Source organism: Pristiophorus japonicus, unplaced genomic scaffold (assembly GCF_044704955.1).
Source record: "Pristiophorus japonicus isolate sPriJap1 unplaced genomic scaffold, sPriJap1.hap1 HAP1_SCAFFOLD_664, whole genome shotgun sequence".
NCBI classification, from domain to species: Eukaryota; Metazoa; Chordata; class Chondrichthyes; family Pristiophoridae; genus Pristiophorus; species Pristiophorus japonicus.
Window position 1 is genome coordinate 248,791 of NW_027254577.1, and position 23,510 is coordinate 272,300.

At 48.7% G+C, this 23,510-nt stretch overlaps 1 protein-coding gene across 1 annotated transcript in view; it reads left to right on the top strand.

Moving 5' to 3' along the window:
* LOC139255980 (ankyrin repeat and fibronectin type-III domain-containing protein 1-like) overlaps positions 1-22,355 on the top strand; it is a gene marked incomplete at its 3' end in the record, with an annotated part of 240,149 nt that extends 217,794 nt beyond the window's left edge. Inside the window, exons 4-8 of the mRNA XM_070874065.1 lie at positions 10,651-10,861; positions 11,585-11,764; positions 14,328-14,441; positions 21,263-21,360; positions 22,265-22,355. Of these exons, the coding sequence (XP_070730166.1) occupies positions 10,651-10,861; positions 11,585-11,764; positions 14,328-14,441; positions 21,263-21,360; positions 22,265-22,355 (694 nt within the window). The remainder of the gene's footprint in view (positions 1-10,650; positions 10,862-11,584; positions 11,765-14,327; positions 14,442-21,262; positions 21,361-22,264) is intronic.
* Positions 22,356-23,510: the final 1,155 nt, after the last annotated feature.

Here is a 23,510-nt window from a genome sequence, read left to right on the forward strand (position 1 = left end):
GCACCAGTACCTGTTTGGCAGGAAATTTGAGCTGGAGACAGATCACAAACCCCTAATGTCCCTTTTGGCCGACAACAAGGCCATAAATGCAAACGCATCGGCCCACATACAGAGGTGGGCACTCACGTTAGCCGCCTATGACTACACAATTCGGCACAGACCAGGCACCGAAAACTGCGCTGATGCACTCAGCAGGCTCCCACTAGCCACCACTGAGGGGGCTACCGAGCATGATGCTGAGATGGTCATGGCTGTTGAAGCTTTCGGAAGCGAAGGCTCACCCGTGACAGTCCGTCAGATTAAAGTCTGGACAAATAGAGACCCGCTATTGTCTCTAGTCAAGAAATGTGTCCTGAATGGGGACTGGGCAGCCACGTACAGGGCATGCCCTGAGAAATTTAAACCATTTCACAGGCGCAAGGATGAACTCTCGACTCAGGCCGATTGCCTACTGTGGGGAAACTGCATAGTCATGCCCCAGATGGGCAGAGAGGTGTTTATCAGAGAACTCCACAATGAGCACCCGGGCATTGTCATGATGAAGGCAATTGCCAGGTCACACGTTTGGTGGCCAGGGATAGACGCAGATCTGGAACTTTGTGTTCGCATGTGCAACACGTGTGCCCAGCTGGGCCATGCGCCCAGGGAAGCCCCCCTTAACCCCTGGCCATGGCCCGCCAAGCCTTGGTCACGCATCCATGTGGACTACGCAGGTCCTTTCATGGGGAAAATGTTTTTGGTTGTAGTAGACGCCTACTCCAAATGGATCAAGTGTGACATTTTAAATTCAAGCACATCCTCTGCCACGGTAGAAAGTCTACGGGCAATGTTCGCCGCCCACGGTCTACCGGACATCTTGGTCAGCGTCAATGACCCGTGCTTCACAAGTACTGAATTCCAGGACTTCATGGCAGGCAATGGAATTAACCATGTTAGAACGGCACCGTTCAAGCCGGCCTCAAACGGCCAGGCAGAACGAGCAGTGTAGATAATCAAACAGGGGATGCTCAGAATCCAAGGGGGTTCCCTACAAAGCCGCTTATCACGCCTCCTGTTGGCCTATAGATCCCGACCACACTCGCTCACAGGGGTTCCACCCGCAGAGCTGCTAATGAAAAGGACGCTCAAAACCCGATTATCCCTTATACACCCCACCATGAAAGAAATTGTCGAGAGCAGGCGCCAGTCACAATATCACTACCATGACAGGAATGCGAGGGCGCGATGTATTGATGTAAATGATCCTGTTTTTGTCCTCAACTACGCTGAAGGGCCCAAATGGCTCGCAGGCACTGTGAGGGAATAGGATTCTGGTAGTTAAACTTACCAATGGACAAATCTGCCGCAAACATGTGGATCAAACAAAAAGGAGGTTCAGCAACCCCATAGAAGAAGCAGAGGAAGAACACGATGTAGAGTTCACTCCACCACAGGTGACTGAACACTGGAACCAAAGGGAGGAGAGCCCAGTCACTGTGGGCAGTCCGGACAGGCCTGAGGCACCGCAAACAGCAGACACTCAGGCCAGCGCCCAACAACCGGAGCCCCAACTCAGGCGCTCTACAAGGGAACATAAACCACCAGAGAGACTTAACCTGTGATCCCAATAAGACTTTGGGGGGGGGAGGTGATGTCATGTATTCAACCAGCATTTTAATCGATGTATAAACTGACCTAAGTTGTACACCGTGAGAACACTGACCACTAGGTGGGAGACACTCCTAACCTGGGCCTTCAGGTATAAAAGGGGAAGCTCCACCCACCTTCATCACTTGAGTGCTGAGGAATAAAGGACAGGTCACAGACTGACCTTCTCTCAAGCATGGGCCTCGTGTACATTTATACTGTGTAGTAAGGACGTATCACACCCCATATATCTCTGCCTACCCTGTCTGAGGCTCTGGTTCGTCATGATCCACCGTGGATCTGTCCTCCTGTGCAACATGGTGGTTTGCAGGATTAGTAGGGTTTGCAGCTCACCTGCACATACGTTGTTCCACAACCCTTGCAAACGTATCCTTTGAAGTGGCATGAATGGAAACGATAATCACCTCCGCAGCGCCAACAAGGTGTTAATGGCCTTTTATCACCACCCTTGATGGTGGACTCTGAGTCATCTGCGGCCGTGCAGCTACAGGCATGTGAGTCCTGCCCTGTACATTTCGATTCGAAAACAATGTTACTTTGTTCATAGTACTTGCAGCAGCACTAGAGTGCTGAGAAATGTGTTTGGTATTGTCACTGGTGGCGATGAATGCCTGGGCTATCACTATGGCCTTACTCAAGGTTGGAGTCTCTGCAGCCAAAAGTTTGCGAAGTATCACTTCGTGGCCAATGCCAAGTACAAAGGTCCCTGAGCATGTGCTCCAAATGTCCTTCCAATTTGGAATGTCCTGCAAGGTGCCTTAGCTCGGCGATGTAGCTCGCCACTTCCTGACCTTCAGATCTCTTGTAAGTGTAGAACCGATACCTCGCCATCAGAACGCTTTCCTTCAGGTTTCGATGCTCCCGGACCAGTGTGCACAACTCATCGTACGACTTGTACGTATGTTTTGCTGGAGCGAGCAGGTTTTTCATGAGGCTATACGTTGGTGCCCCGCAAATGGAGTAGGAGGAGGGTCGCTCTTCATTTGGCAGCATTCGCTTCTCCTTCCAGCTCATTGACCATGAAGTATTGGTCGAGTCGCTCCACGAAGGTTTCCCAATCATCTCCCTCCGAAAATTTCTCCAGGATGCCCACGGTTCTATGCATTGTTGCAGTGGGGTTCATCATTTGTATCTCGTCGCCAGTTGTTATGTCTTGAATAAAGAATCAGACTAGATACTGTGAGCTCAAATTAAGGTGTGACCGTAGTCCTTTATTACAGATCTCAGAGTGCCTCTCCAGCCTGTGAGGCCTCCTTATATACAGGTGCTCCCAAGGGATTGTGGGATTCCTTGGGACTCCAAGGGATAAGTCCTCTAGTGGTTAGACATGGTAATTCCAAGTTTACATATATAACAGGGAGGGTTTAAACTAATATAGCAGGGGGATGGAAACCTATGCAGGGAGACAGAGGGAAGTAAAATGGGGGCAGAAGCAAAAGATAGAAAGGAGAAACGGAAGAGACGAGGGCAGCGAAATCAAAGGCAAAAATCAAAAAGGGCCACATTGCAACATAATTCTAAAAGGACAAAGAGTGTTAAAAAAACAAGCCTGAAGGCTCTGTGTCTCAATGCGAGGAGCATTCGTAATAAGGTGGATGAATTAACTGCGCAGATAGCTGTTAACGGATATGATGTAATTGGGATTTCGGAGACATGGCTCCAGGGTGACCAAGGCTGGGAACTCAACATCCAGGGGTATTCAATATTCAGGAAGAATAGACAGAAAGGAAAAGGAGGTGAAGTGGTGTTGCTGGTTAAAGAGGAGATTAACGCAAAAGTAAGGAAGGACATTAGCTTGGATGATGTGGAATCTATATGGGTAGAGCTGCAGAACACCAAAGGGCAAAAAACGCTAGTGGGAGTTGTGTACAGACCACCAAACAGTAGTAGTGAGGTTGGGGATGGCATCAAACAGGAAATTAGGGATGCATGCAATAAAGGTACAGCAGTTATCATGGGTGACTTTAATCTACATATCGATTGGGCTAACCAAACTGGTAGCAATGCGGTGGAGGAGGATTTCCTGGAGTATATAATGGATGGTTTTCCAGACCAATATGTTGAGGAACCAACTCGAGAGCTGGCCATCCTAGACTGGGTGTTGTGTAATGAGAGAGGATTAATTAGCAATCTTGTTGTGCGAGGCCCCTTGGGGAAGAGTGACCATAATATGGTAGAATTCTTCATTAAGATGGAGAGTAACACAGTTAATTCAGAGACTAGGGTCCTGAACATAAGGAAAGGTAACTTCGATGGTATGAGACATGAATTGGCGAGAATAGACTGGCGAATGATACTTAAAGGGTTGACGGTGGATAGGCAATGGCAGACATTTTTAGATTACATGGATGAACTTCAACAATTGTACATCCTTGTCTGGCGTAAAAATAAAACGGGGAAGGTGGCTCAACCGTGGCTAACAAGGGAAATTAAGGATAATGTAAATCCAAGGAAGAGGCATATAAATTGGCCAGAAAAAGCAGCAAACCTGAAGACTGGGAGAAATTTAGAATTCAGCAGAGGAGGACAAAGGGTTTAATTAGGAGGGGGAAAATAGAGTATGAGTGTAAGCTCGCAGGGAACATAAAAACTGACTGCAAAAGCTTCTTTAAATATGTGAAGAGTCGGTCAGGATATGTGGTGATGACAAGGCCACCATCAATCGTGTGTCACTCCAAGACCAGTACCCGATACCGAGAGCGGAGGACCTCTTTGCGACGCTATCCGGTGGCAAACTTTTTTCAAAATTAGACCTGACCTCAGCTTACATGACCCAGGAGCTGGCGAGTGAGTCGAAGAAGCTGACCACCATCACGACACACAAGGGGTTGTTTGAGTACAACAGATGTCTGTTCGGGATTCGCTCGGCCGCCGCCTCATATGGAATATGGAAAGCCTCCTCAAGTCGATTCCAGGGACGGTGGTTTTTCAGGACGACATCCTCATTACGGGTTACGATACTGAAGAACACCTCCACAACCTGGAGGAGGTGCTACGCAGACTAGACCGGGTAGGGCTGCGACTGAAAAAGGCGAAGTGCGTCTTCCTAGCTCCAGAGGTAGAATTCCTGGGGATGAGGGTAGCAGCAGACGGGATCAGCCCAACTGCGTCCAAGACGGAAGCAATCCAGAGAGCACCCAGACTCCGTAACACGACGGAGCTGTGTTCGTTCCTGGGGCTCCTGAACTATTTTGGTAACTTTCTTCCCATATTGAGCACGCTGCTAGAGCCGCTACACGTGCTCCTACGCAAAGGTCGCGAATGGATCTGGGGGGACAGCCAGGAAAGAGTTTTTAATAGAGCATGCAATTTGTTATGTTCCAACAATCTGTTAACGCTAAATGACCCATGTAAGAAACTTGTTTTAACGTGCGATGCGTCGTCCTATGGTGTCGGGTGTGTGTTGCAGCATGTCAATGCCAAGGGTCAGTTACAGCCGGTAGCTTATGCCTCCAGAAGTCTGACCCAGGCAGAAAGGGGCTATGGGATGGTAGAAAAGGAGGCGCTCGCATGTGTATATGCGGTAAAGAAAATGCACCAGTACCTGTTTGGCAGGAAATTTGAGCTGGAGACAGATCACAAACCCCTAACGTCCCTTTTGGCCGACAACAAGGCAATAAATGCAAACGCATCGGCCCACATACAGAGGTGGGCACTCACGTTAGCCGCCTATGACTACACAATTCGGCACAGACCGGGCACCGAAAACTGCGCCGATGCATTCAGCAGGCTCCCACTAGCCACCACTGAGGGGGCTACCGAGCATGGTGCTGAGATGGTCATGGCTGTTGAAGCTTTCGGAAGCGAAGGCTCACCCGTGACAGCCCATCAGATTAAAGTCAAATAGAGACCCGCTATTGTCTCTAGTCAAGAAATGTGTCCTGAATGGGGACTGGGCAGCCACGTACAGGGCATGCCTTGAGGAATTTAAACCATTTCACAGGCGCAGGGATGAACTCTCGATTCAGGCCGATTGCCTACTGTGGGGAAACCGCGTAGTCATGCCCCAGATGGGCAGAGAGGTGTTCATCAGAGAACTCCACAATGAGCACCCGGGCATTGTCACGATGAAGGCAATTGCCAGGTCACACGTTTGGTGGCAAGGGATAGACGCAGATCTGGAACTTTGTGTTTGCAGGTGCAACACGTGTGCCCAGCTGGGCAATGCGCCCAGGGAAGCCCCCCTTAGTCCCTGGCCATGGCCTGCCAAGCCTTGGTCACGCATCCATGTGGACTACGCAGGTCCTTTCATAGAAAAAATTTTTTTGGTTGTACTAGACGCCTACTCCAAATGGATCGAGTGTGACATTTTAAATTCAAGCACATCCTCTGCCACGGTAGAAAGTCTACGGGCAATGTTCGCCGCCCACGGTCTACCGGACGTCTTGGTCAGCGACAATGGCCCGTGCTTCACAAGTACTGAATTTCAGGACTTCATGGCAGGCAATGGAATTAACCATGTCAGAATGGCACCGTTCAAGCCGGCCTCAAACAGCCAGGCAGAATGAGCAGTGCAGGGGATGCTCAGAATCCAAGGCGGTTCCCTGCAAAGCCGCTTATCACGCTTCCTGTTGGCCTACAGATCCCGACCACACTCGCTCACAGGGGTTCCATCCGCAGAGCTGCTAATGAAAAGGACACTCAAAACCCGGTTATCCCTTATACACCCTGCCATGAAAGAAATTGTCGAGAGCAGGCGCCAGTCACAATATGACTACCATGACAGGAGAGGCGGGAGTTCCGGGGATCGGAGAGGCCTATAAAGGCCAGTGAGACCGGGAGCAGCGCGAGTTCCACGAGAGGCGGGAGTTCCGGGGATCGGAGAGGCCTACAAAAGGCCAGTGAGACCAGGAGCAGCGCGAGTTCGGCGAGAGGCGGGAGTTCCGGGGATCGGAGAGGCCTATAAAGGCCAGTGAGACCGGGAGCAGCGCGAGTTCGGGGAGAGGCGGGAGTTCCGGGGATCGGAGAGGCCTATAAAGGCCAGTGAGACCGGGAGCAGCGCGAGTTCGAGGAGTGGTGGGAGTTCCGGGGATCGGAGAGGCCTATAAAGGCCAGTGAGACCGGGAGCAGCGCGAGTTCGGCGAGTGGCGGGAGTTCCGGGGATCGGAGAGGCCTATAAAGGCCAGTGAGACCGGGAGCAGCGCGAGTTCGGTGAGTGGCGTGGCTTGTGCAGCTACAGGGAGAAGGCAAAAAAGAAGTAGAAAGAAACAGAAAGGTGACGTCACAGCCAAGGGGGTAAGTTATTGGCTGGTGATTGGTGAGTAGTTTTTCTTTTTTCTCTTCCATAACAGTGAGTAAACTTTAACATTGTTGTTGCCAATTTAAGTGTATCTAAGGGTTAAGTCATGACAGGAGAGCTCGGTCACGTGATATGCTCCTCCTGTACCATGTGGGAACTCAGGGACACTTCCGGTGTCCCTGACAACTACGTGTGCGGGAAGTATATCCGCCTCCAGCTCCTGACGGACCGCGTTGCGGAATTGGAGCTGAGGGTGGATTCACTCTGGAGCATCCACGATGCTGAGAATGACGTGAGTAGCACGTGTAGCGAGTTGGTCTTACCGCAGGTGAAGGGTCCACAGCCAGATAGGGAATGGAAGACCAGCAGGAAGAGCAGTGCAAGGAAGGTAGTGCAGGGGTCCCCTGCGATCATCCCCCTGCAAAACAGATACACTGCTTTGAGTACTGTTGAGGGGGATGACTCATCAGGAGAGGGCAGCAGCAGCCAAGTTCATGGCACCGTGGCTGGCTCTGTTGCACAGGAGGGCAGGAAAAAGAGTGGGAGAGCGATAGTGATAGGGGATTCAATTGTAAGGGGAATAGATAGGCGTTTCTGCGGCCGCAACCGAGACTCCAGGATGGTATGTTGCCTCCCTGGTGCAAGTGTCAAGGATGTCTCGGAGCGGGTGCAGGACATTCTAAAAAGGGAGGGAGAACAGCCAGTTGTCGTGGTGCACATTGGTACCAACGACATAGGTAAAAAAAGTGATGAGGTCCGACAAAACGAATTTAAGGAGCTAGGAGCTAAATTAAAAAGTAGGACCTCAAAAGTAGTAATCTCGGGATTGCTACCAGTGCCACGTGCTAGTCAGAGTAGGTATCGCAGGATAGCACAGATGAATACGTGGCTTGAGCAGTGGTGCAGCAGGGAGGGATTCAAATTCCTGGGGCATTGGAACCGGTTCTGGGGGAGGTGGGACCAGTACAAACCGGACGGTCTGCACCTGGGCAGGACCGGAACCAATGTCCTAGGGGGAGTGTTTGCTAGTGCTGTTGGGGAGGAGTTAAACTAATATGGCAGGGGGATGGGAACCAATGCAGGGAGACAGAGGGAAACAAAAAGATAAAAGCAAAAGACAGAAAGGAGATGAGGAAAAGTGGAGGGCAGAGAAACCCAAGGCAAAGAACAAAAAGGGCCATTGTACAGCAAAATTCTAAAAGGACAAAGGGTGTTAAAAAAACAAGCCTGAAGGCTTTGTGTCTTAATGCAAGGAGTATCCGTAATAAGGTGGATGAATTAACTGTGCAAATAGATGTTAACAAATATGATGTGATCGGGATTACGGAGACGTGGCTCCAGGATGATCAGGGCTGGGAACTCAGCATCCAGGGGTATTCAACATTCAGAAAGGATAGAATAAAAGGAAAAGGAGGTGGGGTAGCATTGCTGGTTAAAGAGGAGATTAATGCAATAGTTAGGAAGGACATTAGCTTGGATGATGTGGAATCTATATGGGTAGAGCTGCAGAACATCAAAGGGCAAAAAACGTTAGTGGGAGTTGTGTACAGACCTCCAAACAGTAGTAGTGATGTTGGGGAGGGCATCAAACAGGAAATTAGGGGTGCATGCAATAAAGGTGCAACAGTTATAATGGGTGACTTTAATATGCACATAGATTGGGCTAGCCAAACTGGAAGCAATACGGTGGAGGAGGATTTCCTGGAGTGCATAAGGGATGGTTTTCTTGACCAATCTGTTGAGGAACCAACTAGGGGGGAGGCCATCTTAGACTGGGTGTTGTATAATGAGAGAGGATTAATTAGCAATCTCGTTGTGCGAGGCCCCTTGGGGAAGAGTGACCATAATATGGTGGAATTCTGCATTAGGATGGAGAATGAAACAGTTAATTCAGAGACCATGGTCCAGAACTTAAAGAAGGGTAACTTTGAAGGTATGAGGCGTGAATTGGCTAGGATAGATTGACAAATGATACTTAAGGGGTTGACTGTGGATGGGCAATGGCAGACATTTAGAGACCGCATGGATGAATTACAACAATTGTACATCCCTGTCTGGGGTAAAAATAAAAAAGGGAAGGTGGCTCAACCGTGGCTATCAATGGGAAATCAGGGATAGTATTAAAGCCAAGGAAGTGGCATACAAATTGGGCAAATGCATGGCAGATGAAGTATAATGTGGATAAATGTGAGGTTATCCACTTTGGTGGTAAAAACAGAGACACAGACTATTATCTGAATGGTGACAGATTAGGAAAAGGAGAGGTGCAACGAGACCTGGGTGTCATGGTACATAAGTCATTGAAGGTTGGCATGCAGGTACAGCAGGCGGTTAAGAAAGCAAATGGAATGTTGGCCTTCATAGCGAGGGGATTTGAGTACAGGGGCAGGGAGGTGTTGCTACAGTTGTACAGGGCCTTGGTGAGGCCACACCTGGAGTATTGTGTACAGTTTTGGTCTCCTAGCTTGAGGAAGGACATTCTTGCTATTGAGGGAGTGCAGCGAAGGTTCACCAGATTGATTCCCGGGATGGTGGGACTGACCTATCAAGAAAGACTGGATCAACTGGGCTTGTATTCACTGGAGTTCAGAAGAATGAGAGGGGATCTCATAGAAACGTTTAAAATTCTGACGGGTTTAGACAGGTTAGATGCAGGAAGAATGTTCCCAATGTTGGGGAAGCCCAGAACCAGAGGTCACAGTCTAAGGATAAGGGGTAAGCCATTTAGGACAGAGATGAGGAGAAACTTCTTCACCCAGAGAGTGGTGAACCTGTGGAATTCTCTACCACAGAAAGTTGTTGAGGCCAATTCACTAAATATATTCAAAAGGGAGTTAGATGAAGTCCTTACTACTCGGGGGATCAAGGGGTATGGCGAGAAAGCAGGAATGGGGTACTGAAGTTGCATGAACTCATTGAATGGCGGTGCAGGCTAGAAGGGCTGAATGGCCTGCTCCTGCACCTATTTTCTATGTTTCTATGTTTCTATGTATAATCTGACCTAAGTTGTACACTGTGAGAACAATGACCATTAGGTGGTGAACTTGTGGGAGACACTCCTAACCTAGACCTTCAGGTATAAAAGAGGAAGCTCCACCCACTTCCATCACTTGAGTGCTAAGGAATAAAGGACAGGTCACAGACTGACCTTCTCTCAAGCATAGGTTTCGTGTGCATTTATACTGTATAGTAAGGACGTATCAGTTTCCAAATTTACGAAAGGATATACTTGCTTTGGAGGCAGTTCAGAGAAGGTTCACTCGGTTGATTCCGGAGATGAGGAGGTTGACATATGAGGAAAGGTTGAGTAGTTTTGGCCTCTACTCATTGGAATTTAGAAGAATGAGAGGTGATCTTATCGAAACATATAAGATTATGAGGGAGCTCGACAAGGTGGATGCAGAGAGGATGTTCCCACTGATAGGTGAGACTAGAACTAGGGGGCATGATCTTAGAATAAGGGGCCGCCCATTTAAAACTGAGATGAGGAGGAATTTCTTCTCTCAGAGGGTTGTAAATCTGTGGAATTCGCTGCCTCAGAGAGCTGTGGAGGCTGGGACATTGAATATATTTAAGATAGAGATAGACAGCGATAGATAAGGGAATAAGGGGTTATGGGGAGCGGGCAGGGAAGTGGACCCGAGTCCAGGATTGAATCAGCCATGATCGTATTAAATGGCGGAGCAGGCTCTCGGGGCCGTATGGCCTACTCCTGCTACTTTTTATGTTCGTGCCTCTGACAGATTCTGCGTGCTCCCTTGCAGAATTTGCAGTGCAATGAAGCCCTGTTCGAGGCGGTAGAGCAGCAGGACCTTGATGCTGTGCAGCTGCTGCTCAGTGAGTACAGTGTGGATGAGCTGGATCTGAACACTCCCAACTGTGAGGGGCTGATGCCATTGGATGTCGCTGTGATGACCAACAATGTGCCTGTCGCTCGGATCCTCCTGAAGGCTGGAGCCAAGGAGAGCCCTCACTGTGAGTCCGTCCTCTCATCCTTTCTCTGTCTGCTTACAGCGCCGATAGCTTTGGTCTGCTCACAGGGTGGGCGCTTTTGGGAAAGGTTCAGAGCAGGCTCACGAGAATGATTTCCAGCTTGTAAAACCGGAGTTACTCAGTGACGTTTCCACAGCTGGATCTATACACTTGATTAAGGTATCATCATAGGCAGTCCCTCGAAATCGAGGAAGACTTGCTGCCACTCTAAACGTGAGTTCTCTGGTGACTGAACAGTCCAATACGAGAGCCACAGTCTCTGTCACAGGTGGGACAGACAGTGGTTGAGGGAAGGGGAGGGTGGGACTGGTTTGCCGCACGCTCCTTCCGCTGCCTGCGCTTGGTTTCTGCATGCTCTCGGCGATGAGACTCGAGGTGCTCAGCGCCCTCCCGGATGCACTTCCTCTACTTAGGGCGGTCTTTGGCCAGGGACTCCCAGGTGTCAGTGGGGATGTTGCACTTTATCAGAGAGGCATTGAGGGTGTCCTTGAGACGTTTCCCCTGCCCACCTCCTGTATGGCTCAGGGATTAAGGTATATAAAATAGTTAAAGGACTAGATTCTGTTCTTATTGATTGGTTATTTGAACTTGATAGATTGTGGAAGACCCCATTCTGAGGCTTTTAACTGCATCCCCCATTAACATCAGGCAGGGCAGGTGAGAATCAATCGCTGCTGAACTAAGCTCACTTTGTTTTGTTGCTAGTTGTCAGTCTGGAGACGCGGGACATGCACCTGACTAACCTGATACAGGAGGCCCAGCACCGGGTAGGCCAGCTGAGCGACGGAATCACCTACGACAGTACAGAGAGGGAGAAGCAACTGAGAGCCTGGGAGTGGAGACACAGCCTGTACAAGCGCATGAGAACGGGCTTTGAACACACAAGTAAGAGTCCGCACAACAAAGGGATCAGAATCCGAAGTCTGTTTCCACATAACACCCTCCCCCATAGACAATAGAACTGACAGTAACTACAGGGGCTGTCCAATTCAGGGCTTCGGGGGTTTATATATAGAATAACGGATACCGGGAGTGAGTTACAGGCTGGAATCTAATCGAGGGGTTCGGGGGGTTTATATATAGAATAACGGATACCGGGAGTGAGTTACAGGCTGGAATCTAATCGAGGGGTTCGGGGGGGTGGGGGTGGGGGGGTTATATAGAATAACAGATATCCAGGAGTGAGTTACAGGCTGGAATCTAATCGAGGGGTTCGGGGGGTTTATATATAGAATAACAGATCTCCGGGAGTGAGTTACAGGCTGGATTCTAATCGAGGGGTTTGGGGGGTTTATATATAGAATAACAGATACGCGGCAGTGAGATACAGGCTGGGGTATAATCGAGGGGTTCGGGGGGTTTATATATAGAATAACAGATCTCCGGGAGTGAGTTATAGGCTGGAATCTAATCGAGGGGTTCGGGGGGTTTATATATAGAATAACAGATAGCCGGGAGTGAGTTACAGGCTGGGGTATAATCGAGGGGTTCGGGGGGTTTATATATAGAATAACAGATCTCCGGGAGTGAGTTATAGGCTGGAATCTAATCGAGGGGTTCGGGGGGTTTATATATAGAATAACAGATATCCAGGAGTTAGTTACTGGCTGGGGTATAATCGAGGGGTTAGGGGGGTTTATATATAGAATAACAGATACCCGGGAGTGAGTTACAGGCTGGAATCTAATCGAGGGGTTCGATGGGGTTTATATATAGAATAACAGATACCCGGGAGTGAGTTACAGGCTGGCATCTAATCGAGGAGTTCGGGATGTTTATATATAGAATAACGGATACCCGGGAGTGAGTTACAGGCTGGAATCTAATCGAGGGGTTCAGGGGGTTTTTATGTAGAATAACAGATACCCGGGAGTGAGTTACAGGCTGGAATCTAATCGAGGGGTTCAGGGGGTTTATATATAGAATAACAGATACCCGGGAGTGAGTTACAGGCTGGAATCTAATCGAGGGGTTCGGGGGGTTTATATATAGAATAATAGATACCCGGGAGTGAGTTACAGGCGGGAATCTAATCGAGGGGTTCGGTGGGGTTTATATATAGAATAACAGATATCCGGGAGTGAGTTACAGGCGGGAATCTAATTGAGGGGTTCGGAGGGGTTTATATATAGAATAACAGATACCCGGGAGTGAGTTACAGGCTGGAAACTAATTGATAGGTTCTGGGGTTTATATATAGAATAACAGATACCCGGGAGTGAGTTACAGGCGGGAATCTCATCGAGGGGTTCGGGGGGGTTTATATAGAATAACAGAAACCCGGCAGTGAGATACAGGCTGGGGTATAATCGAGGAGTTCGGGGGGTTTATATATAGAATAACAGATCTCCGGGAGTGAATTACAGGCTGGAATCTAATCGAGGGGTTCGGGGGGATTATATAGAATAAACAGATACCCGGGAGTGGGTTCCAGGCTGAAATCTAATCGAGGGGTTCGGAGGTGTTTATATATAGAATAACAGATCTCCGGGAGTGAGTTACAGGCTGGGGTATAATCGAGGGGTTCGGGGGGGGTTTATATATAGAATAACAGATACCCGGCAGTGAGTTACAGTCTGGAATCTAATCGTGGGGTTCAGGGTGTTTATATGTAGAATAACAGATACCCGGGAGTGAGTTACAGGCTGGAATCTAATCGAGGGGTTCGGGGGTTTATATATAGAATAACAGAGACCCGGGAGTGAGTTACAAACTGGGATCTAATTGAGAGGTTTGGGGGTTTATATATAGAATAACAGATACCCGGGAGTGAGTTACAGGCTGGAATCTAATCGAGGGGTTCGGGGGGGTTTATATATAGAATAACAGATCTCCGGGAGTGAGTTACAGGCTGGGGTATAATCGAGGGGTTCGGGGGGTTTATATATAGAATAACAGATACCCGGGAGTGAGTTACAGGCTGGGGTATAATCGGGGGGTTCGGGGGGTTTATATATAGAATAACAGATACCCGGGAGTGAGTTACAGGCTGGAATCTAATCGAGGGGTTCGGGGGGTTTATATATAGAATAATAGATACCCGGGAGTGAGTTACAGGCTGGGGTATAATCAAGGGGTTCGGGGGGTTTATATATAGAATAACAGATACCCGGGAGTGAGTTACAGGCTGGCATCTAATTGAGGGGTTCGGGGGGTTTATATATAGAATAACAGATACCTGGGAGTGAGTTACAGGCTGGAATCTAATCGAGGGGTTCGGGGGGTTTATATAGAGGGAGTGAGTTACAGGCTGGAATCTAATCGAGGGGTTCGGGGGGTTTATATATAGAATAACAGATACCCGGGAGTGAGTTACAGGCTGGAATCTAATCGAGGGGTTCGGGGGGTTTATATATAGGGAGTGAGTTATAGGCTGGGGTATAATCGAGGGGTTCGGGGGGTTTATATATAGGGAGTGAGTTACCTTTGTCCCTTTGTTTTATTGCAGTGGTTCCAGATGCTCCCACCAACGTGTCCCTCTCTGTAACGAGCAACATTTCACTGACCGTCACCTTTCAGGAGCCGCTGAGTGTTAACTCCGCTGTGGTCACCAGATACAAAGGTATTTCCCTCTTTCCTCCCCCTCATCTCTCTCGCGGACACTGACTCCCTTCTCCAGTACAGGTCCCAGATTGCCAATGCCTGCTGCTCAATCGCCCAGGCTGCCGTTTGTCATGTGTGAGCAGCGATGATGAGGCGCTGATTATCTGTGTTAGTTTCAGCTGTCTTTGGGTAATTTCTGGGTTGGTGGAGTGTAAAATGAAGTGGGAGCATGCATTGTTGGCTCCCCTCCAGCACTGTCCTGCACTCTTGTGGAATTAAAGATTAATCACATGCCTGTGAGAAACCCGGGAGAAAAATCCTGGGGACTGGTTCGGCCTCAACTGGAGTATTGTGTCCAATTCTGGGCACCACACTTCAGGAAGGATGTGAAGGCCTTAGAGAGGGTGCAGAAAAGATTTACGAGAATGATTCCAGGAATGAGGTATTTCATAGACTGGAGAAGCTGGGGTTGTTAGTGGAATCTATATGGGTAGAGCTGCAGAACACCAAAGTGCAAAAAACGTTAGTGGGAGTTGTGTACAGACCTCCAAATAGTAGTAGTGATGTTGGGGAGGGCATCAAACAGGAAATTAGGGGTGCATGCAATAAGGGTGCAGCAGTTATAATGGGTGACGTTAATATGCACATAGATTGGGTTAACCAAACTGGAAGCAATACAGTGGAGGAGGATTTCCTGGAGTGCATAAGGGATGGTTTTCTGGACCAATATGTCGAGGAACCAATTAGGGGGGAGGCCATCTTAGACTGGGTGTTGTGTAATGAGGATTAATTAGCAATCTCATTGTGCGAGGCCCCTTGGGGAAGAGTGACCATAATATGGTGGAATTCTGCATTAGGATGGAGAATGAAACAGTTAATTCAGAGACCATGGTCCAGAACTTAAAGAAGGGTAACTTTGAAGGTATGAGGCGTGAATTGGCTAGGATAGATTGGCGAATGATACTGAAGGGGTTGACTGTGGATAGGCAATGGCAGACATTTAGAGACCGCATGGATGAACGACAACAATTGTACATTCCTGTCTGGAGTAAAAAGAAAAAAGGGAAGGTGGCTCAACCGTGGCTATCAAGGGAAATCAGGGATAGTATTAAAGCCAAGGAAGTGTCTTACAAATTGGCCAGAAATAGCAGCGAACTCGGGGACTGGGAGAAATTTAGAACTCAGCAGAGGAGGACAAAGGGTTTGATTAGGGCAGGGAAAATGGAGTACGAGAAGAAGCTTGCAGGGAACATTAAGGCGGATTGCAAAAGTTTCTATAGATATGTAAAGAGAAAAAGGTTAGTAAAGACAAACGTAGGTCCCCTGCAGTCAGAATCAGGGGGTCATAACGGGGTACAAAGAAATGGCAGACCAATTGAGCAAGTACTTTGGTTCGGTATTCACGAAGAAGGACACAAACAACCTTCCGGATATCAAAGGGGTCAGAGGGTCTAGTAAGGAGGAGGAACTGAGGGAAATCCTTATTAGTTGGGGAAATTGATGGGATTGAAGGCCGATAAATCCCCAGGGCCTGATGGACTGCATCCCAGAGTACTTAAGGAGGTGGCCTTGGAAATAACGGATGCATTGACAGTCATTTTCCAACATTCCATAGACTCTGGATCAGTTCCTATCGAGTGGAGGGTAGCCAATGTAACCCCACTTTTTAAAAAAGGAGGGAGAGAGAAAACAGGGAATTATAGACCGGTCAGCCTGACCTCAGTAGTGGGTAAAATGATGGAATCAATTATTAAGGATGTCATAGCAGCGCATTTGGAAAGAGGTGACATGATAGGTCCAAGTCAGCATGGATTTGTGAAAGGGAAATCATGCTTGACAAATCTTCTGGAATTTTTTGAAGATGTTTCCAGTAGAGTGGACAAGGGAGAACCAGTTGATGTGGTATATTTGGACTTTCAGAAGGCTTTCGACAAGGTCACACACAAGAGATTAATGTGCAAAGTTAAAGCACATGGGATTGGGGGTAGTGTGCTGACATGGATTGAGAACTGGTTGTCAGACAGGAAGCAAAGAGTAGGAGTAAATGGGTACTTTTCAGAATGGCAGGCAGTGACTAGTGGGGTACCGCAAGGTTCTGTGCTGTTTACACTGTACATTAATGATTTAGACAAGGGGATTAAATGTAGTATCTCCAAATTTGCGGATGACACTAAGTTAGGTGGCAGTATGAGCTGCGAGGAGGATGCTATGAGGCTGCAGAGTGACTTGGATAGGTTAGGTGAGTGGGCAAATGCATGGCAGATGAAGTATAATGTGGATAAATGTGAGGTTATCCACTTTGGTGGTAAAAACAGAGAGACAGACTATTATCTGAATGGTGACAGATTAGGAAAAGGGGAGGTGCAACGAGACCTGGGTGTCATGGTACATCAGTCATTGAAGGTTGGCATGCAGGGACAGCAGGCGGTTAAGAAAGCAAATGGCATGTTGGCCTTCATAGCGAGGGGATTTGAGTACAGGGGCAGGGAGGTGTTGCTACAGTTGTACAGGGCCTTGGTGAGGCCACACCTGGAGTATTGTGTACCGTTTTGGTCTCCTAACTTGAGGAAGGACATTCTTGCTATTGAGGGAGTGCAGCGAAGATTCACCAGACTGATTCCTGGGATGGCGGGACTGACATATCAAGAAAGACTGGATCAACTGGGCTTGTATTGACTGGAGTGCAGAAGAATGAGAGGGGACCTCATAGAAACGTTTAAAATTCTGACGGGTTCAGACAGGTTAGATGCAGGAAGAATGTTCCAAATGTTGGGGAAGTCCAGAACCAGGGGTCACAGTCTAAGGATAAGTGGTAAGCCATTTAGGACCGAGATGAGGAGAAACTTCTTCACCCAGAGAGTGGTGAACCTGTGGAATTCTCTACCACAGAAAGTTGTTGAGGCCAATTCACTAAATATATTCAAAAAGGAGTTAGATGAAGTCCTTACTACTAGGGGGATCAAGGGGTATGGCGAGAAAGCAGGAATGGGGTACTGAAGTTTCATGTTCAGCCATGAACTCATTGAATGGCGGTGCAGGCTCGAAGGGCCGAATGGCCTACTCCTGCACCTATTTTCTAAGTTTCTATGTTCTCCTTGGAGCAGAGAAGGTTGAGAGGAGATTTGATTGCGGTGTTCAAAACCATGAGGGGTCTGGACAGAGTAGATCGAGAGAAACTGTTCCCATTGGTGGAAGGGTCGGGAACCAGAGGACACAGATTTAAGGTGATTGGCAGAAGAACCAAAAGCGACATGAGCAAAAACTTTTTTTCCGCAGCGAGTGGTTAGGATCTGGAATGCTTTCAAAGTAGCTTTCAAAAGGGAATTGGATAAATACCTGCAGAGCTACGGGGAATGGGACTGGCTGAAGTGCTCTTGCGGAGAGCCGGCACGGGCTCGACAGGCCGAATAGCCTCCTTCTGTGCTGTAACCATTCTATGATTCTTTGATTCCTCCTGGTCCCTCCAGGCAGACTCATAACAAACAGCAGGGTCACTACGCACGCAGGATGCATTGCAGCTCTGATGCACTCAGACCCTGGTGAAACCATACGGTGCATGGACCAGATTCTGGAGCGCAGAGGATTGTGGGGATTGTAGCTGCCATTATTGACCGGTTGCCGTGAGGATTGACATGTCAGGCAGCCAATGGGGGCAGGGCAGCGGGGATGTGATGAAACCTCCCAGGACACGGTCCAGTCAGAGAGGGCGGCCCTGGGAAAACATAATGCTGTACCCCTACCCGTCCAAATGCCCATGGCTGTGGAAGAGGTTCCAGGCAACAGTTAGAAGTGACTTGACACGGTTGCAGAAGAGAAATTTGGCAGTGTTAAAACATTGTTATTGTCACCGGATAATGAGCAGGAGTCCTCGAATCATAGTCAGACAGCACATTCAACCCATCGAGCCTGTGCCGGCTCTCTGAAAGAGCTATCCAATTTGTCCCACTCCCCCTGCCCTTTCTCCACAGCCCCACAGTTAGTTTCTTTTCAACTATTTATCCAACTCCCTTTTGAAAGTAACTATTGAATCTGCTCCCACCGCCCTTTCAGGCAGCGCATTCCCGATCACAACAACTCACTGCGTAAACACATTCTCCTCATCTCCCCCTCTAGTTCTTTTGCAAATGATCTTAAACCGGTGTCTGCTGGTTTTGACCCTCCGGCCCCTGCAAACAGTCTCTCCCTATTTACTCGATCCAAACCCCTCAGCCTTTGGAAGTATCTCCATTACTGTGGCCCAGGAGGATGAGAGGGAGAGAGCATCTCGCAGATTTACACTCTCCCATCAGCAAAGCATATTCAAGGTCTAAATTCTCCAACTGATGTCAGTTTTATAAAAGTTTAGCATAACTTCCTGTCTTCTGTACTCTATCCTCTATTAATAAACCCAGGATCCCATAAGCTTTTTAACAGCCTTCTCAACCTGCCCTGCCATCTTTAATATAAGAACATAAGAACATAAGAATTAGGAACAGGAGGAGGCCATCTAGCCCCTCGAGCATGCTCCGCCATTCAAAAAGATCATGGCTGATCTGGCCGTGGACTCAGCTCCACTTACCCGCCCGCTCCCCGTAACCCTTAATTCCCTTATTGGTTAAAAATCTATCTATCTGTGACTTGAATATATTCAATGAGCTAGCCTCAACTGCTTCCCTGGGCAGAGAATTCCACAGATTCACAACCCTCTGGGAGAAGAAATACCTTCTCAACTCGGTTTTAAATTGGCTCCCCCGTATTTTGAGGCTGTGCCCCCTAGTTCTAGTCTCCCCTACCAATGGAAACAACCTCTCTGCCTCTATCTTGTCTATCCCTTTCATTATCTTAAATGTTTCTATAAGATCACCCCTCATCCTTCTGAACTCCAACGAATAAAAACCCAGTCTACTCAATCTATCATCATAAGGTAACTCCCTCATCTCTGGAATCAGCCGAGTGAATCGTCTCTGTACCCCCTCCAAAGCCAGTATATCCTTCCTTAAGTAAGGTGACCAAAACTGCATGCAGTACTCCAGGTGCGGCCTCACCAATACCCTGTACAGTTGCAGAAAGACCTCCCTGCTTTTGTACTCCATCCCTCTCGCAATGAAGGCCAACATTCCATTCGCCTTCCTGATTACCTGCTGCACCTGCAAACTAACTTTTTGGGATTCATGCACAAGGACCCCCAGGTCCCTCTGCACCGCAGCATGTTGTAATTTCTCCCCATTCAAATAATATTCCCTTTTACTGTTTTTTTTTCCCAAGGTGGATGACCTCACATTTTCCGACATTGTATTCCATCTGCCAAACCTTAGCCCATTCGCTTAACCTATCTAAATCTCTTTGCAGCCTCTCTGTTTCCTCTACACAACCCGCTTTCCCATTAATCTTTGTGTCATCTGCAAATTTTAATACTCTACACTCTGTCCCCTCTTCCTGGTTATCCATGTATATTGTAAACAGTTGTGGTCCCAGCACCGATCCCTGTGGCACACCACTAACCACCGATTTCCAACCTGAAAAGGACCCATTTATCCCGATTCTCTGTTAGCCAGCCAATTCTCGATACATGCTAATACATTTCCTCTGACTCCGCGTACCTCTATCTTCTGCAGTAACCTTTTGTGTGGCACCTTATCGAATGCCTTTTGGAAATCTAAATACACCACATCCATCGGTACACCTCTATCCACCATGCTCGTTATATCCTCAAAGAATTCCAGTAAATTAGTTTAACATGATTTCCCCTTCATGAATCCATGTTGCGTCTGCTTGATTGCACTATTCCTATCTAGATGTCCCGCTATTTCTTCCTTAATGATAGCTTCAAGCATTTTCCCCACTGCAGATGTTAAATTAACCGGCCTATAGTTACCTGCCTTTTGTCTGCCCCCTTTTTTAAACAGAGGCATTACATTAGCTGCTTTCCAATCCGCTGGTACCTCCCCAGAGTCCAGAGAATTTTGGTAGATTATAACGAATGCATCTGCTATAACTTCCGCCATCTCTTTTAATACCCTGGGCTGCATTTCATCAGGACCAGGGGACTTGTCTACCTTGAGTCCCATTAGCCTGTCCAGCACTACCCCCCTACTGATAGTGATTGTCTCAAGGTCCTCCCTTCCCACATTCCTGTGACCAGTAATTTTTGGCATGGTTTTTGTGTCTTCCACTGTGAAGACCGAAGCAAAATAATTGTTTAAGGTCTCAGCCATTTCCACATTTCCCATTATTAAATCCTCCTTCTTATCTTCTAAGGGACCAACATTTACTTTAGTCACTCTTTTCCGTTTTATATATCGGTAAAAGCTTTTACTATCTGTTTTTATGTTTTGCGCAAGTTTACCTTCGTAATCTATCTTTCCTTTCTTTATCGCCTTCTTTGTCATGATTTGTGCACCTACACCCCAGGACTCTCTGTTCCTGCACCCCTTTTAATATTGTACCCGTTAGTTTATATTACCTCTCCTCCTGCTTCTGACCAAAATGTATCACTTCACACTTCTCTCTCTCAAATTTCATCTGCCACGTACCTGTCCATTTCACCAGTCCGTCCTCCTGGAGCCTGTTACTGGCTCCTCATTGTTTGCTTCATTTCCCAGTTTTGTATCAGAACTTTGAAATGATGCCCTGTATACCCAGGTCATTAATATATATCAAAAAAAGAGTAAATAAGGATGAGATACCACAGGAGAAGCAGCGAAGGGTGTGGGCAATGGGACAGACACACTGAGGGGCCGATGACACAGGAAGTGTTATCACCATAAAATGCTAAATTTGTGTTAAGACCAGAATGTTTTAAAAATGTTATTAGCCATGTCTTTGAAAGAATTACAATTTATTTTTATAATGTTGTCCTAGTGGAGTGGAGCTGTTTGATGGATTTCTCAGCACAGTGTGGGGAAATAATCGTGGAGAACCTCAGCTCGCTGAGATGTACAATCCCAGGTCTGATTACGGTAAATACAGTCATCAACTCATGCTAACCTCACACTGTCACAGCAACATAGTCTGGCATCACAGGGGAGGGAGGGCTGTTATTTACAAATGCGGGGACTGTACAGGGACTGCGAGAGGGGATTGAATGGGTGACTAGAGTGTACATAGAAACTTACAAAATAGGTGCAGGAGTAGGCCATTCGGCCCTTCGAGCCTGCACCACCATTCAATAAGATCATGGCTGATCATTCCCTCAGTACCCCTTTCCTGCTTTCTCTCCATACCCCATGAACCCCTTTGGCCGTAAGGGCCATATCTAACTCCCTCTTGAATATATTCAATGAACTGGCATCAACAACTCTCTGCGGCAGGGAATTCCACAGGTTACCAACTCGCTGAGTGAAGAAGTTTCTCCTCATCTCAGTCCTAAATGGCCTACCCCTTATCCTTAGACTATGTCCCTGGTTCTGGATTTCCCCAACATCGGGAACATTCTTCCCTCATCTAACCTGTCCAGTCCCGTCAGAACCTTATATTTTTCTATGAGATCCCCTCTCATTCTTCTAAATCCAGTGTATAAAGGCCCAGTTGATCCAGTCTCTCCTCAGATGTCAGTCCAGCCATCCCTGGAATCAGTCTGGTGAACCTTCGCTGCACTCCCTCAATAGCATGAACGTCCTTACATTTATCCACATTATACTGCACCTGCCATGTATTTGCCCACTCACCTAACCTGTCCAAGTCACCCTTCAGCCTCCTAGTGTCCCCCTCACAGCTCACACTGCCACCCAGCTTAGTGTCATCTGCAAACTTGGAGATATTATGGGCTGTGGGAGGGGATTGAATGGGTGGGCAGAGTGTATGATAGGGGAGAGTGTACATGGGCTGTAACATTTTAATCGAATCTTTTTAATCCCATGCCAGGGTCGAGCTTACTATGTGCGAGTGTCAGCAGCCAATATGAAGGGCTGGGGTCCAGCACAGGCTGCAAGTCCGGTATTCGCCATTCCATCCAGTAAGTAAAGGTTCACTGAGGAAAAGAGCAATTTATTCTGATTTTCTGAACAAAGAATCCTACACACTATTAAAATATTTTCATTGCACTTGGAGTATGTGCTCCAGAGATTTATACAGCACTGTGCTACTGAATATCCATAATTAGCAATAATTTCATTATCCCTAACACCTCCCCTCTCTTATTGAATCAAAGATTGGTCCCTGTAATGTGTGCTGTGGATTGGATGTAGTGGGATGTGACCAATGGTCGGTCAGACTATTATTTCACAATATGCTGCTGACTAGGCCACAGGTAACACAACACAACATTAACACATCTCAAATAAATCAGAAAATGCTACAGCTATACAGCCGGTCTGTGAGAGAAACACCCGGGGGGCATGGGGGGGGGAGCCTGGGGGGGGAGACACGGTGGGGGGGGTGCACAGGGGGGGTGACACACAGGGGCTGGGGGAGGGGCGATGACACACGGGGGCTGGGGAGGGGGGGTGACACACAGGGGCTGGGGAGGGGGACACCCGAGGGGGGGAGGGGGGGGGGACACACGGGGGCTGGGGAGGGGGGGTGACACACAGGGGCTGGGGAGGGGGACACCCGAGGGGGGGAGGGGGGGGGGACACACGGGGGCTGGGGAGGGGGGGTGACACACAGGGGCTGGGGAGGGGGACACCCGAGGGGGGGAGGGGGGGGGACACACGGGGGCTGGGGAGGGGGGGGACACACAGGGGCTGGGGGAGGGGGGGGACACACGGGGGCTGGGGAGGGGGGGGACACACGGGGGCTGGGGAGGGGGACACCCGAGAGGGGGAGGGGGGGGGGACACACGGGGGCTGGGGAGGGGGGGTGACACACAGGGGCTGGGGAGGGGGACACCCGAGGGGGGGAGGGGGGGGGGACACACGGGGGCTGGGGAGGGGGGGGCACACAGGGGCTGAGGGAGGGGCGGTGACACACGGGGGCTGGGGAGGGGGGGGACACATGGGGGCTGGGGAGGGGGGGTGACATACAGGGGCTGGGGAGGGGGACACCCGAGGGGGGGAGGGGCGGTGACACACGGGGGCTGGGGAGGGGCGGTAATACACGGGGGCTGGGGAGGGGGGGGACACACAGGGGCTGGGGGAGGGGGACACCCGAGGGGGGGAGGGGCGGTGAC